General features: G+C 48.9%; 1 protein-coding gene across 2 annotated transcripts in view; it reads right to left on the bottom strand.

Annotated features, from left to right (window-relative positions):
* The window catches only part of ASAP3 (ArfGAP with SH3 domain, ankyrin repeat and PH domain 3), a 56066-nt gene that overhangs the window by 18186 nt on the left and 21809 nt on the right, over positions 1 to 16071 (bottom strand). For both annotated transcript variants that reach the window (XM_073007709.1, XM_007980078.3), the window contains exons 2-5: positions 8316 to 8388; positions 8075 to 8220; positions 4919 to 4993; positions 3703 to 3752 (exon numbers count right to left, since the gene is read on the bottom strand). In XM_073007709.1, the coding sequence (XP_072863810.1) occupies positions 3703 to 3752; positions 4919 to 4993; positions 8075 to 8220; positions 8316 to 8388 (344 nt within the window). The remainder of the gene's footprint in view (positions 1 to 3702; positions 3753 to 4918; positions 4994 to 8074; positions 8221 to 8315; positions 8389 to 16071) is intronic.

Raw genomic sequence — 16071 nt, 5'->3', positions numbered from 1 at the left:
CTTCCCTCCATTAAAAAAAAAATACTTTTTTTTGCCATCTCTGTGCTAATACTATCATTATGGCATTACCACTTTGTATTTTAATTATTTATTGAGCTGCCTCTCTTCTTGCCTTTCAAATCAGGGGGCATCCACTAAGGCAGGGATTGTGGGCTGGGATTCCTCACTACTTACCTATAAATTGGGAATAACAATAGCAGCTTTCCCTGCCAGGGAGAATAAATCTGGTAATAGATGCAAAGACCTTACTCCAGTGCCTGGCACAAAGTAAACGCTAAATAAGTAGAAGCTGCTATTATTACTAATTATTATTATTCTTTTTTAGAGACAAGGTCTAGCTCTGTCTCCCAAGCTGGTCTCAAATTTCCTGGCCTCAAGCAATCCTCCTGCCTCAGCCTCCCAAGTAGCTGAGATTACAGGCATTAGCCACCACATGTGGCTTCTAATTATATATATATGTATTATTTACATTTGTTATATAGGTATTATTATTACTAATTTTTTAAATAGAGGCAAGGTCTCACTATGTTGGCCAGGCTGGTTTCGAACTCCTGAGCCCAAGTGATCCTCCTGTCTTGGCCTCCCAAAGTGCTAGGATTACAGGCTCCTAATTATAATTTTTAGGCCCAGGCACTCTGCTAGGCCCTTCACATGCTAAAATGATGGCCCCATAAGGCAGAATCATTATCCCATTTTATAGAAGAGGAACCTGTGGTGAGATAAGTCACTTGTCCAAGTCAAACAGCTTGATGTTTGTAATGATCAAGTTAAATGGTGGGGCCAGGAGTTGAACCCAGGACTGGCTGGTGCCTGAGCCTTAGGGGCAGCCCTGGCAACCAACACTGTGACTCAGGTTTGTTCCGTTCCTCCTTCCCTGCCTCATTCCTGCGAGCTGCTGACAGTCACACTGTTTCTTTTCTGAGAGATAACAGTCTCTCTCAGAACAGGGACCATTTTACAGATGATGAAACTGAGATCCAGAGAAGGAAAATGGCTTGCACAAGATTAAAAGCTGGCCAAGGGAAATGCTATTAGCAGATGTGTGGGTTTCTGCCTCTCAGTCTCTTCCTGTGTTATTCTGGTCCTAGTTCTGGCTCAGAGGTGGTCAATAAATACTTGCTGAACTGAAGTGCTGAGTGCTTTACATGCACTATGCTTATTCATCGCCACATTCATCACCCTGCAAAGTATTACTGTCCCTATTTTATAGATGAGGAAACAGACCTGTACATGGAACTGCCTAGATAAACTTGGCCTCTGCACAGGGCCCGGGATGCCTTTCTCAGCAGCCCCACGTGGAGATGGAATCCTCTTCCTATATGAACAGCCAGGGGTGAAGCTCCCAGTGGTATTTGACAGATGCTATCAGGGCCCTGGGCCCTTCCAGCTGCTGCTCAGACTTGTTTGGCAAGAATATGATGGAATTACATAGCAACTTATGGCTCACGCATATCTGGCTACACCTGGAGCCCATATGGAAAAGGAATATACAGTCACCCGTGCCAAGACATTAGCTCAAACTATGTGGCTCCATGGTGGGAGCCAGGAGGTCACGTGGCAGAAATAGCACTAGACTCAGAAGGCCTGGGTTCTAGTCCAGATCCTGTCTATAACTCATCGAATAACCTCAGCCAAGCCCCCTTTCCCATCAACTAAATGGAGCCTGGCCTGTAAATGAAATCCTACAGGAAGGTTCAATATAGAAACCTAGGAAAAGCAGACCTGCTTCGGGAAGGTCAGCAGAGTACAGCTTATTATTTCCATTTGGTAGACGATCCCCAAAAGTCTAAGGGCTTAGTAAAGGTAACTCAGGAAGAAGAGGGCCATGTGGCCCCACAGCAAATCATAAAGACAAGGTCAGCCTGTGCCCTCACTACCCATCCCTGGACCTCCAGTGACAGCAGATGGCCGTGCCCCGTCACAGGCAGGGATGGGGCCCCACAGGGATGGCCACACAGTGCCTACACCCTTCATCACAGGATCTATGCCCACAGCTGGGGATGGAGATGCTTGTGTAGGGACAAGATGTGGCCTTCCTTCAGACCTGGAACAGTGCCATGGCTCTGGGAGCTGAGGGAACAATAAAAAGCTCCAGGATCTACTACTTGAAATTGATCCTGCAGAAATAATTATGAGTAGGGGCAAATATTTAAATCCAAGGATGCTTCTCCAGTGACAGGAACAGATTAAATACATGATGGCTTATGCATGTTTTGGCACAACTGTTTGATGTTGTGGAAGAATATGTAATGGTGTACGAAGATGGTTACAATATATTTTTGAATGAAAAAAGGAGATTACAAAATAGTACATTGTTATGATCTCATTTTTATAAAAACATTTCTTTGTACATAGAAAAATAAATGGTAAAATGTTGGCCAGGCGCGGTGACTCAAGCCCGTAATCCCAGCACTTTGGGAGGCCGAGACGGGCGGATCACGAGGTCAGGAGATCAAGACCATCCTGGCTAACACGGTGAAACCCTGTCTCTATTAAAAAATACAAAAAACTAGCCAGGCGAGGTGGTGGGCGCCTGTAGTCCCAGCTTCTCGGGAGGCTGAGGCAGGAGAATGGAGGTGGAGCTTGCAGTGACCTGAGATCCGGCCACTGCACTCCAGCCTGGGCGACAGAGTGAGACTCTGTCTCAAAAAAAAAGAAAAAGAAAAAGAAAAAGAAATGTTAAAATGTTAATACTTTAGGCTTGAAAATTAAGAATTTTCCTCCTATTTTTGGGTAGTTTCTCCCCATCCAACTTTTTTTTTTTTAAATCATGAAAATTGCAATGTTACCCAGACCTTGTAAAAAAAAAAAATTCAAACAACAGAGAGTATTATCCCCCTGCCATGACCCTAATCCTCTGCTAAGGATAATTAATTTTTTTTCTTCTTTTACTTCTCCACATCTTCTGAATTATTCATAATAAGCATAAATTGCTTTGGCAAAATGCAAGAGAAAACAAAATTTTACAAAAAAGCACAAACAATGCTCCCCAGTATGGGCCTGGCTGGGCAGAGAGTGAGGGCTGGGATCTGGACAGACTCCTCAGAAGACAGAGCCCAAGGAGTCTCTGCCCAGGAGGAACTGGCCACTGGTTACCTGAGCTCCTTCTTTCCCTATGATGTCCCAGTAGCTGGTGAGAGATCTGGAGTATCGTGTGGTGTGCATAGGACACAGGAAGCCTGAGTGTGACATCAACTCCATTTGCTCCTCTAGATATACCACCTGGCATTGAAGAACGAGGAACAAGGGGTATAAACCCCAGTTCTGCCTCTGCCAAGCTGTGGGGCCCTGAGCAAGTGACTTAACCTCTCTGAGTCCTGCTGTGGTAACTGTGATACTAATACCTCTCTCTCACATGACTGGGTGACTGTGAGGATTAAATGGCCAGCACGCAGAGGTGTTCAGTCAGTGCTAGCTCCTCTCCATCCCTGCCCATGTCTGGCACCACTGAGCAGATGGGACTCTGAGAGCAGCATCCTGAGGTCCCTTCACAATAGCTCCTTTGGTGGTCTCATGGCCCAGTCCCCAGAATCCAGTCAGGTCTGGGTATAAACAATCCCCTGTAAAGGCCTCTACAGAGCCAGATGCCACCCACTTCTGGATGACATGTCTCAGCAGCATTTAGGTTCTTCCCTATCCAGCCCCCTGCTGCAGTGTAAGCGCTACTCTCCTGGACAAACCACCCTGGCTGTGGCCACTTACATTTTGGCTTCATAGTCCTTCCATGCCTTTTCCAGCTGCTTTTTGGAATCCTGTGGGTTAAAAAGGACAATTTGCCCAAAGGGAAGCTGGAGCACTGGAATAAACAGTATGCTCTACTGCCTGTAGGGGGACATGCTAGTGTGCTCCCCTGAGCAGCTCAGAGCCATCTCTAACCGGCCCCTGCCCCCACAGTCCTGCTGCAAACCTGCCCCCACCAAACAGGCTCAGCTGACCCCATTTCTCAGGGCTGAGGCCCTCCTCCCAGCAGACCTTCTCCTCCCCAGAGATGCCAAGAATCAGTCAGGTTTGGTGGGCCCTGGCTTGAGGTATGGAGAGATCTTTGGGCTCTACCCTGAGTCCTCTTGCTCAGAAGAGAGATCAGTCATGACCATGAGGATGGGAGGATGAAGGCCAAACTCCCCCCGCCTAACTTTATCCCAGTATTTTCTCCTGCCTGGTGCTAGATCATCCTCTTAGAGCAAGGGTACAGGTCAAGGAACATGCACAGAAAGGTTGAGAAGTCTACCCAAGGCCATACAGCAAGCCAGGGAGACCTGGCTACTCCTCACCTAGCTTGCCTAAGCCTCATCTAGCCAGGCTGCTCACACCCTTCTGAATAACCCTGAGACTCCCAAGGTGAAAAAGCTGCCTGTCTGGTTTGTGTGGTTAGCAGACTGGTGCCAGGCTGGCAGCCTAGGGCAGGGAGGGAACCCTCTTGGGGGAGCATGGCTCCTCCCCTGGGCCGTCTGGGGCAGATTGCCCAGGGAGATTATTCTGTCACCTTCTTTGAGCTCCACTCTGCATCCAGCCAAGGGCTGCCAGGCACAGAGAGAACAGCTCGAGTATGGGAGTCAGGATCCCTAGATTCCCACATGGGCTCTCTGCTTCCTAGCTATGTAAACCATCAGCAGGTTACCTAACTCCCTAGGCCTCGAATTTCAACTGCAAAATGGGGATGAGCGTACCCACAAAGCCTACCTCATAGTATGGTTGTAAGATTTACAAGACACGTTTCACACAAGGGGCCTGGCAGACAGCAGGTCAGCCATCCTAGGCTGGCCCGAGCCAGGTCCTCCAGATCTCCCCAGGCTCAGCACTCCCGCTAACACAGCGCCTTCACTTGGCCTCCACCCTCAGTCCAGCCCTGCCCCCTGACAGTCTCCTGCCCACCCCTCTTTCACTCTGTCCCAACACCACTCCCAGCATGGAGACTCACCTGTCGACCGTCCCTCAGCTGTCCCTTCATCAGACTGTCCAGGGGGAAAGAGACAATGTTGTTCAGGTTCTGAATCTGGAAAAAACAGACGCCCATTCCTACCTCAGGTGACTGGCATCCAGCCCCCAGGGATTCGGGGTATGGTGAAGTATCACTTGGCAAAGAGAGCAGTGGGGAAGGGAAGCAGGGGAGAGGAAGAGATATCATCAAAGAGATGACAGCCAAGTGAGAAGGGCCGTCATGGCAGGAATGCTGAGCCTGGGGAGGACTAGAGGACCCGGCTTTGGGGTCAGCTTAGGATGGCTGACCTGCTGCCCACCAGGCTTCCTGTGTGAAAGGGGGCAGGAGGGGAGGCCGAGGCATGTCGGAGTGAGCCCCTCCCCTGATGGCTCCAGCCTCATTGCTGCACGGCTCCAGCAGCATCCCATGGTCAGTCTCTCTCCTGTTCCTCTCCAGAAGCAGCCTCCCTTCTCCTCTCTGACTCTCTCGAGTTGACCAGTAGAGCACATCTGTTGTTCTGGGCTGGCTAACGTTTCAGAGCCTCCCTTACTAATGGTCATAGAACCCCCTTTCCTGTGGGGAACTCCTCCTCTGTGGTCAGATGGGGTAAACGCAGAAGTCAGATCTGAGCAGGGCACCCCAGCCCCAGGATAGAGGGACTGGATAGGGAACAGGCACGCAACCCAAGCCAGCCAATCACAATCCTCTCTGGGATTTTTCTGCCTAAGTCATGGGAGAAAGACCGTCTTTATTCTGGTAAGATGGGCATCCGGGCCTGCTGGGCTATCCTGCCCACTGAGCAGAGACAGAGAAACTATCTTAAAAGGAAAGCCAGCTGTACCCCTGGACTCCCCATTACAGGAGCTAATGAATTCCCTTTTTAAAATGTAACCTAGTTTGAGTTGGGTTTCTGTAATTTCACAACCTAAAGAGGCCTAATATTTCAACCAGCTTCCAAAATACAGCTTGGGTCTCGACTTCTCCTCCAGGAAGCCTCTCCTGGCTACTCCTCCTGCCTGATCTCCCCTTTTCTGAACCATGACAACACTAGGCCTCTGACACCAGCTGCTGGGTCCTTGAGTTTGTACCATGCTGCTGGTATTTCTTGATACTAGTCCACACCTTAGTTCTTCTATCCCCCACTAGACTGTGGCTCTCTGAGGCAGTCTGACACTTTCCTGCATCACCAACCCCTGGTACAATGCCCACCAGACAGCAGACCCCCAGGAAACACTAGTTTGACTGAAACAGGGAGAGAAGAGGTGAAGACAAAGGAGGACACTAATTCAATTGAACTCATATACTATTTTTTTTTTTGAGACAGGGTCTCACTCTGTCGCCCAGGCTGGAGCACAGTGGTGTGATCACACTCACTACAGCCTCAGCTTCCCCCAGGCTCAACTGATCTTCCTACTTCAGCCTCCCAGGTAGCTGGGACCACAGGCGTACGTCACCACACCTGGCTAATTTTTTTTTTTTTTTTTTTTTGAGATGGAGTCTCACTCTGTCACCCAGGCTGGAGTGCAGTGGTGTGATCTCAACTCACTGCCACCTCCACCTCCTGGGTTCAAGTGATTCTCCTGCCTCAGCCTCCTGAGTAGCTGGGATTACAGGTACCTGCTACTATGCCCAGCTAATTTTTGTATTTTTAGTAGAGACAGTGTTTCACCATGTTGGCCCGGCTGGTCTCGAATGTCTGACCTCAAGTGATCTGCCCACCTCGGCCTCCCAAAGTGCTGGGATTACAGGCGTGAGCCACCTCACCCAGCAATTTTCATACTTTTTTGTAGAGACAGGGTCTCACTACATTGCCTAGGCTGGTCTAGAGCTCCTGGGCTCAAGCAGTCCGCACATCTCAGGCTCCCAAAGTGCTGGGATTAAGGTGTGAACTGTTGCACCCGGCCTCAAACATTGTTAAAGGCTTTTACATGCAGGACAGTGTACGAGGCACAGCTATGCCAAGAGCTATAACAATGACAGATTTTATTAGGTTGATGCAAAAGTCATTGCTGTTTTGCCATTAATATAATATTAGCCAACATTTACTGAGCGCTTACCATAAAGTAGGCACTAACTTGCTTAATCCTCATTACCGCCCTGTGAGGTTGGTAGCATTATTATCCCAGTTTCACAGATGAGAGATCTGAGGCTTGGGCAGACTGAGTGACTTGACTTAGTAAGCAGCAGAGTGGGGATTCCAAGATGGAGTCTAAGTCCAAGGTTGGGTGCTTAACCACTGAGCACACTGCCTCTCAAGGGTGATGTGGCCCCTGCCAACCAGGGAGGATGCTGGGTAGGACTGGAGCCACAAGAGCTGGTCCAGTGCCATAGCCTGGAGGGAGACAAGAGGCTTTCCTGGGAGGTAGTGCAGCCAGGCTTATGCTTGGATTCTGGAGTCAGACAACCTGGGTTCAGACCAAACCGTGTGACCTCGGGCAAGCTGCTTAACCTGGAGGTCCTAGTTTCCTAGCCTGTAAGGTGGAGACAACAGTCACACAAGTCCCACAGAGCTGTGCACCTTGGATTGAATGAGTAACATGTGAAGTAGTGAGAACTGTGCCTGCACATGGGAAGAGCTGCTATCACAGGGTGGCCTTGAGGCGAGGACTTGAAGGACCAGAGAGGAGGTAGTCACCAAGGGGGCCATCAGGAAGCAACCTGAGGCCACTGGGCCATGTGCAGGGGCTGAGAGGCTTGTGGGGCAGGGACGGGTCCTGGGATTTGAGTACGAAGCAGATGTGATTGGGAAAGCAGAGGATAAAGAGGGACTGAGGAGAGGAGGCGGCGGTGGCGGTGGCAGCAGTAGCGGTATAAAGGTAGGACCCCCCGAGCCTTTCTCTCCTTTATCCCAAAGCTCCTCCAGGGAACTCTCCCTTGCATGGGGCTCTTCCCTGCTGTAAGACCCTCCTCTGCTCCTGGGTGAAGAGAAGGAGGAGAACAGAGAGAGAACAGTTAGTTGGGTAAGAAGCCAGAGAGAAAGGAGGATTATCCAAAAGAAGGGTCAGGGCTGAAAAGGGACCTCAGATCATGGATCAGAGGTCAAGGGAAAATCGGGAGAAGGAAGGAAACGGACTCTTTCCCAGTCAGGTTCTTAAGACCACGAGATTTACCCTGAGTCCGGCTGAGGGCTGGGCAAGGAAGAGACAGGGGCCTCACCAGGTTCTTGAAGAGTGCGGCAACCTCGCGGGTGAACACGGCCAAGTTCAAGAAGCCTGTGGACAGCTCATGGCTGTTCTGGGACAGGTGGCTGTTGCCTAAGGATTCCACGGCCTCTCGGTACTGCTCTTCATTCTCCACATGGCCTGTGGAGGTACGGACGGGAGCTTGGAGTTAGCTCCAGGCTAGGGCTGGGAGAGGAGTTTCCTGACCAGGAGGGGCACCCAGCAGGCTCCCTTACCAAGGCCGGAGCTGTGGATTGCCCGCACAGCCTTCTTTATTCTCTGCAGGATGGCTTGGTCTCCTTCCAAGATCTAGAAGCAAATGTGGATAGACGTTCAGGGATGCTGAGCTGGAAGAAGGTGCTTCCTTCAGGAACCCTGTCTCTGTGATTCCCAACCCCCACACCCCCAAACAAATACATTGAGTTTTGCTGTCCTCTGGAACTTCTCTCTAGGGTCTTCCTATTTACCCCACCAAACAAAAAAACACACAGAAACCAGAGACCAGTCACACCACCCCAAGAAGACCACGGACTTTTCTCCCTGAATCCAATGCAACGTAAATGTAGTGAGTCAAAGTCATGTGGCATGACAGGGTGTGCCAGGCCTGGGTTTGAATCTTGCCTCTGGCACTAGCCGGTGTGTCCGTTAGACAAATCTGTTAACTTCTCTTAGCCTTAAGTGCCTTGTCTACAAAATGGGATGATACTAGGGGACTTGTGGAGTTGCTGAGCAGATGAATGATCTGTAAATATGTACAAAATGTTGAGCAAAAGGCCACAGGGGAGAACACAGACATCTCTATCTTCCCTTAAGATAAAAGCAGGGGACACTTGTTCACCAAACCCCAGGCTCAATAAACAGTTATGTCAGGACAAGGAGGAAGAGGCCAGGATGCTATGGGTGAGCAGAGAGGGGTTGGAGGCATTCAGTTACCCGGATCTGGGGAGATGGCAGAGGGTGGAGGGAGCACACTTCAGCCCCACTGAGGAGAACTGGAGAGACACCACCAGATAACCCCAAAGCCCAGAGACTGCAGAACAAACATCAGAATGTGGGAAAGGCCAGAGATGTGATGACAAGAACCAAGTCTCACATGTCCCAGGCAGGCTCAGCCTAGATGGGCAACTTCCCAGACACACTCCCTCTTTCAGTGGGGGGTGGAAGTTGACAACCTCATGAAATCCTTGTGAAATGCACAGTTAAGTTGGAAAGCACAGAATGTCAGAGCTGGAAAGGGCCCATAGATGAGAAAACTGAAGCCAAGAGAGGGGAGGCCCTTACCCAGAGTCACATGGTGGGGAAGCCGCAGAGCTGGACTTCCCTGGTGCAACAGAACAGTGCTCCATCCATGTACCACAGCCCCACCCTGACCCCAGCCCAGCTGTTCTTTCCAATGACAAAAATAAAATGGGATCAGAGTCTGATTTCCAGAGTTACATGACAAGAGTTAGTAAACACATTTGAAATGGTACCGCCAAAGATGCAAAATGATACGCACAGGAGGACATGCGTGGGGCAGACCTCAGAGGCAATGTGGAGTGTTCTCAGAGGCCTGTGGCACGTGGGAAGCCTCTGGAGTAAGGGGGGTCTAGTTTCGAAGCTCAGCTCCACTACTCGGGGGCTATATGACCTTGAACAAGTTGCTTATTCTTTTTTTTTTTTTTTTGAGACAAAGTTTTGCTCTTGTCGCTCAGGCTGGAGTGCAGTGGCACAATCTTGGCTCACTGCAACCTCTGCCTCCCAGGTTCAAGCAGTTCTCCTGCCTCAGCCTCCTGAGTAGCTGGGATTACAGGCACCCGCCACCTGGCTAATTTTTTGTATTTTTAGTAGAGACGGGGTTTCCTTGTGTTGGCCAGGCTGGTCTCAAACTCCTGACCTCAAGTGATCCACCTGCCTCAGCCTCCCAAAGTGCTGGAATTACAGACATGGGCCACCGTGCCCAGGTACAAGTTGCCTGTTCTTTCTGAGCTTCCTGATTAGCCATGTGTAAAATGGGGAAATCGATGCCTACCTCTCAGGGTTGGTATGAGGGCTATATGTATGAGAGGATGCACATACAGGATTTAGCTTGGTGCTGGACATGGAGTATGTCCTCAATGAACAGCACCGGTGATCATTATCATCTGCTGCTGCTGATGCTAGAAAGGTCTGCCAAGTTCTGGGTTCTTTTCCTACAGGGGCTAGAAACCTAACATTTTCCTCCTCAGGTGTGAACTTGAGACACTTTCATATTTGAGACCCATGGAGGCCCATCCCAGGGCTGAAGAAAGAAAACAAAAGAATCAGGTAGATTAAGGAGAGGGCAACATATTTGAGTTGGTTAAAACATGAGGCTGGGCATGGTGGCTCATGCCTATAATCCCAGCACTTTGGGAGGCCGAGGCAAGAGGATCACTTGAGACCAGGAGTTCAAGACTAGCCTAGGCAATATAGTGAGACCTTGTCTCTACTGAAAAGAAAAAATAAACAAATAAATTAGCTGGGTGTGGTGGTGTGCACCTGTAATTCCAGCACCTGGGGAGGCCAAAGCAGGAGGATCACTTGAGCCAAGGACTTCAAGACCAGCCTGGACAACTTGGCAAAACCCCATCTCCATGTGGTGGCATGTGCCTATAGTCCCAGCTACTTGGGAGGCTGAGGTGGGAGGATCACCTGAGCCTGGGGAGGTCAAAGCTTCAGTGAGCCCTGACTGTGCCACTGCACTCCAGCATGGGTGACAGAGGGAGACCCTGTCTCAAAAAACAAAGCAAACAACAAAAAACAACCAAAATGTTTCTTACTAAAGGGACAAAGACAAGGAGGGGAGAACATTTCTTTCTAAACTGGTCAACAGAAAAAGAAAAAAAAAAAAAAAGAGAAAACATGGCCATCTCTATGGTTCCCCAAAATCCAGATGGGGAAACAGAAGCATGTGTTTACCAAATCCCTCGATCCCCATCTTGAAACCTGGAAAGCTAAAAGATGAGTAATTTAAAGAGCTATGATTTTGCTCTAACAGACAATTCAGGTTAAATATATGAAGAACTGGGCCAGCACAGTGTGGCTCACGCCTGTAATCCTAGCACTTTGGGAGGCTAAGGTGGTGGATCACCTGAGGTCAGGAGTTCAAGACCAGCCTGGCCAACATGGCGAAACACTGTCTCTACTTAACATACAAAAATTAGCCGGGAATAGTGGTGCACACCTGTAATCCCAGCTACTCGGCAGGCTGAGGAAGGAGAATCTCTTGAACCCCGAGAGGTGGAGGTTGCAGTGAGCTGAGATTGCACCACTGCACTCCAGCCTGCACAATGGGAGTGAGACTTCATCTCAAAAAAAAAGAAAAAGATATGAACAATTTCCAAAGAGATTTCCAAAATCCCTAGAGGGCAGATCCATGTGCCTAGCACACAGAAGGTGCTCAATAAATGTTTACCTAAATGAATGACGGTTTGCAAAGTCCTGGGACATGGACCTGAGAGGAATATGTTCTGCTCTAGATATATTTTGAGGAGTCTTCCCATCCCATGACACCCATTTTCTGAAAACTGCCCTCCTTTCCTCTGGAGGTGGACCCCTGCAGCCTTGTTTGTTCTAGCCAGACTCAACAGACACCTGATTCAAGCTAAACCAATCAGATTCTCTCTCCCACCTGATCCAAGCTGGACCAATCAGAGTCTCTCTCCAAGGACTTTGGAATTGGGCTCTGGAAAGCTAGTTAACTGACTGAAATGCTAAAGCGGGGATGTCCTTCCTGCCACATGCAGAGAGAAAAGAATGGAGCAGATGTGTAGAAAGAAGTGAACGAGCCGCATACCGCCGCAGCAAGGCAGAAGAGGAAGAACGGTGCTGGTTTCTGGCAACTTTCCAGATGCTGCCTCTTCAGAGGCAAACTCCACACATCATGTCTTTGGTGAAATTCCATAAAATACCCCGGAACCCACCCAACAAAGTTCCTTTAAGCAAGTTTGAGATTTCCCTTCCCTATAATGTGGCAGAGATCACTGGGTGGCTCCCAGTGTCCATTCTCTCTTCTTCCTCCACAAGAAACCTGACTTTTCAGATGGCCACTTGGCCACCCAGAATAAAGACTACATTTCCTACCTGGCAGCTAACTGTGGTCATGGGACTAAGTCCTGGCCATGGAATATAATATTTTATTTGTTAACTTCCAAAAGGTATCTTACAAAGACGGGAGATAACTCCCAAACTCATCAAGTTGTATACACTGACTATGTACAACTTTTTACATGTCAATCCTACCTCAATAAAGTGGCTTTAAAAAAATAAAAAATAAAAAAGGAAGGGAGGAACTACACACCTGTTAGAATGGCCAAAATCCAAAACACTGACAACACCAAATACTGCCAAGGGAGGCCGGGCGTGGTGGCTCACACCTGTAATCCCAGCACTTTGGGAGGCTGAGGCGGATGGATCACTTGAGGTCAGGAGTTCAAGACTAGCCTGGCCAAGATGGTGAAACCCCGTCTCTACTAAAAATACAAAAATTAGCCAGGCATGGTGGTACATCCCTGTGGTCCCAGCTACCCGGGAGGCTAAAGCAGGAGAATCACGTGAACCTGGGAGGCAGAGGTTGCAGTGAGCCGAGATAGTGCCACTGCACTCCAGCCCGGCCATCTAAACACATACACACACACATGCAAAAAAAAACAAAACAAACAAACAAAAAAACCCACAAATACTGGGAAAGATGTGGAGCAACAGAAACTCTGTTGGTGAGAATGCAAAATGGTACAGCCACTTTGGAAGACAGTTTGACAGTTTTTTAACTAATCATTGCCAAATGATTCAGCAATCATACTCCATCATATTTTCTCAATGAGGTGAAAATGTATGCACACCTGCACACGGATGTTTATGTCAGCTTTATTCATAATTACCAAAATCTAGAAACAACCAAGATGTCCTTCGGTAGGTGAATGGATAAAGAAACTGTCATACATCCAAAGAGTGAAATATTATTCAGCACTGAAAAGAAATGAGCTATCAAACCATGAAAAGATGCAGAGGAAAGTTACATGCATATCACTAAGTGAAAGAAGCCAATTTGAAAAGGCTGCTACGGTTGGGCGCGGTGGCTCACGCCTGTAATCCCAGCACTTTGGGAGGCTGAGGTGGGTGGATCCACGAGGTCAGGAGTTCAAGACCAGCCTGGCCAAGATGGTGAAACCCCCATCTCTACTAAAAATACAAAAAATTAGCCATGCGTGGTGGTGGGTGCCTGTCATCCCAGCTACTTGGGAGGCTGATGCAGGAGAATTGCTTGAACCCAGGAGGCGAAGGTTGCAGTGAGCCGAGATCGCACCCCTGCACTCCAGCCTGGGTGACAGAGTGAGACTCTGTCTCAAATAAAAAAAGAAAAGGCTACTACATGATTTCAACTATATGACATTCTGAAAAAAGCAAAACTACGGAGACAGTAAAAAGATCAGTGGTAGCCAGGGATTGGGGGAGGGATGAGGAACAGGTGAAGCACAGAAGCTTTTTAGGGCAGGGAAATATTTCTGTATGATGCTATAATGGTGGATACATGGACTTATACAGTTGTCCAATCCTACAGAATGTACAACACTAAGAGTGAACCCTAATGTAAACTATGAACTTTTGGTGATGATGTGTCAATGTATGGTCATTGATTGAAACAAATATGCCACTCTGGTAAGAGCTGCTGACAGACTGGGAGGCTGTGTGTATATGGGAACTCTATGTACTTCCTGCCAAGTTTTGCTGTGAACCTAAAACTGCTCTAAAAAATAAAGTCAATTTTTTTTTTAATTAGGAAAAAAAGGGGCTGGGGTGTGGTGGCTCACGGCTGTAATCCTAGCACTTTGGGAGGTTGGGGCTGGAGGATCGCTTGAGCCTAGGAGTTCGAGGCCAGCCTGGGCAACATAGTGAGACTTTGTTTCTGCAAAAAATAAAAAACCAGGCATGGGGGCATGTGCCTGTAGTTCCAGCTACTCAGGAGGCTGAGGTGGGAGGACTGTTTGACCCCAGGAAGTTGAGGCTACAGTGAGTCGTGATCATGCCACTGCACTCCAGCCTGGGCAACAGAGTGAGACCCTGTCTCAAAACACTGCCCCCCAAAAAAAGAAACAAAAGAAAAAAGGTGAATGCAAGGGTACCCTCTGTCACCCCTTTCTTCTGGCTACAATGTGCTTGCAATGTCTAGAGCTCAGGCAGCAATCCTGGACCATGAAGTAGAAACCATCTGTAATGGATGGCGGAGCAACAAGATATCAGCCTTGTCCTGAGTGATTAGAAACTACCCTAGCAGCCTCGGCCTACTTACCTGTGGACTTCTTTAATATGAAAGAGAAATCTCTTATTTGAGCCACTGTTATACTGGGTATTCTGCCACTTGTAGCTGAAACTAGTTTTAACCAGTACAGGGAGACAAGTCACCCGAATCATTCAGAGACTGTTTTTATTTTTATTTTTATTTTTTTGAGAAGGAGTCTTACTGTGTCACCCAGGCTGGAGTGCAGTGGTGCCATCTCCGCTCACTGCAAGCTCCGCCTTCCAGGTTCCGCCATTCTCCTGCCTCAGCCTCCTGAGGTAGCTGGGACTATAGGCGCCCGCCACCATGCCTGGCTACTTTTTTGTATTTTTTTAGTAGAGACTGGGCTTCACCATGTTAGCCAGGATGGTCTGGATCTCCTGACCTCGTGATCCGCCCACCTCGGCCTCCCAAAGTGCTGGGATTACAGGTGTGAGCCACCGCACCCAGCCACAGACTGTTTTTTGATGCCCTTGTCAGACAGACATCTATCAGGAAACGGCTTCCCAGCCAGATACCCTTCCCGTCCCTAATCCTCTTGGCTGCCAAGTTCACGTGGCTGTTTAGTCATTCAACTAGTTATTGAGTGCCCACTACAACCTGTGTAAAAAAGACACAATCTCGGCCGGGCACAGTGGCTCATGCCTGTAATCCCAGCACTTTGGGAGGCCAAGGCTGGCGGATCACAAAGTCAAGAGATCAAGACCATCCTGGCTAACATGGTGAAACCCCATCTCTACTAAAAATACAAAAAATTAGCCGGCGTGGTGGCATGTGCCTGTAGTCCCAGCTACTCGGGAGGCAGAGGCAGGAGAATAGCTTGAACCCGGGAGGCGGAGGCTGCAGTGAGCCGAGATTGCGCCATTATACCCCAGCCAGGGGGAGAGTGCCAGACTCCGTCTCAAAAAAAAAAAAAAAAAAAAAAAAGACACGATCTCAGCTCTCAAGAACATCATCATTGAAGGGAAGAAAAGGCCATTATAGGCCAGGCGAGTGGCTCACGCTTGTAATCCCAGCACTTTGGGAGGCTGAGGCGGGTGGATCACGAGGTCAGGAGATCGAGACCGTCCTAACACGGTGAAACCCCGTCTCTACTAAAAATACAAAAAATTAGCCAGGTGTGGTGGCGGGCACCTGTAGTCCCAGCTACTCAGGAGGCTGAGGCAGGAGAATGGTGTGAACCCAGGAGGCAGAGTTTGCAGTGAGCTGAGATCGCACCACTGCACTCCAGCCTGGGCGACACAGCGAGATTCTGCCTCAAAAAAAAAAAAAGAAAAGAAAAAAAGAAAAAGCCATTATAAGCAGACACTTATCATGCAATGTGATGAGGGCTATGATGGAAGGTTCCTGGGAGTCCAGGGAAAACAGCCATGTCTGCTTTGAAGGAATGAGGAAGGCTTCCCTTAAGCTTTGATGCTTAACTCTGGCCCCTGGACAGGCAGAAAAGAGACTAAAGAGACTGCACTGTGAGGTAGAGGGGAGGGAACGCTTGGTATAAATGGTAGGACTGCCAGGAAGGCTTGCTCTGGGAAGAATGGGCAAGGAGAGGAACATAGTTCCTCCATTCATTCATTCATTTCAACAAGCATTTCTTGGTGACTGCTTCAGCCAGGCATGGTGCCAGATGGTGGGGACACATAAGACACGGCCCCTTCCTTCAAGAGACCCACAGACTTCAGAACATGCAAGTGCCCAAAGGGAGCATGAAAAGGGAA

Source organism: Chlorocebus sabaeus, chromosome 20 (assembly GCF_047675955.1).
Source record: "Chlorocebus sabaeus isolate Y175 chromosome 20, mChlSab1.0.hap1, whole genome shotgun sequence".
Lineage (NCBI taxonomy): Eukaryota > Metazoa > Chordata > Mammalia > Primates > Cercopithecidae > Chlorocebus > Chlorocebus sabaeus.
This window is presented reverse-complemented; position numbering and strand designations above follow the sequence as displayed.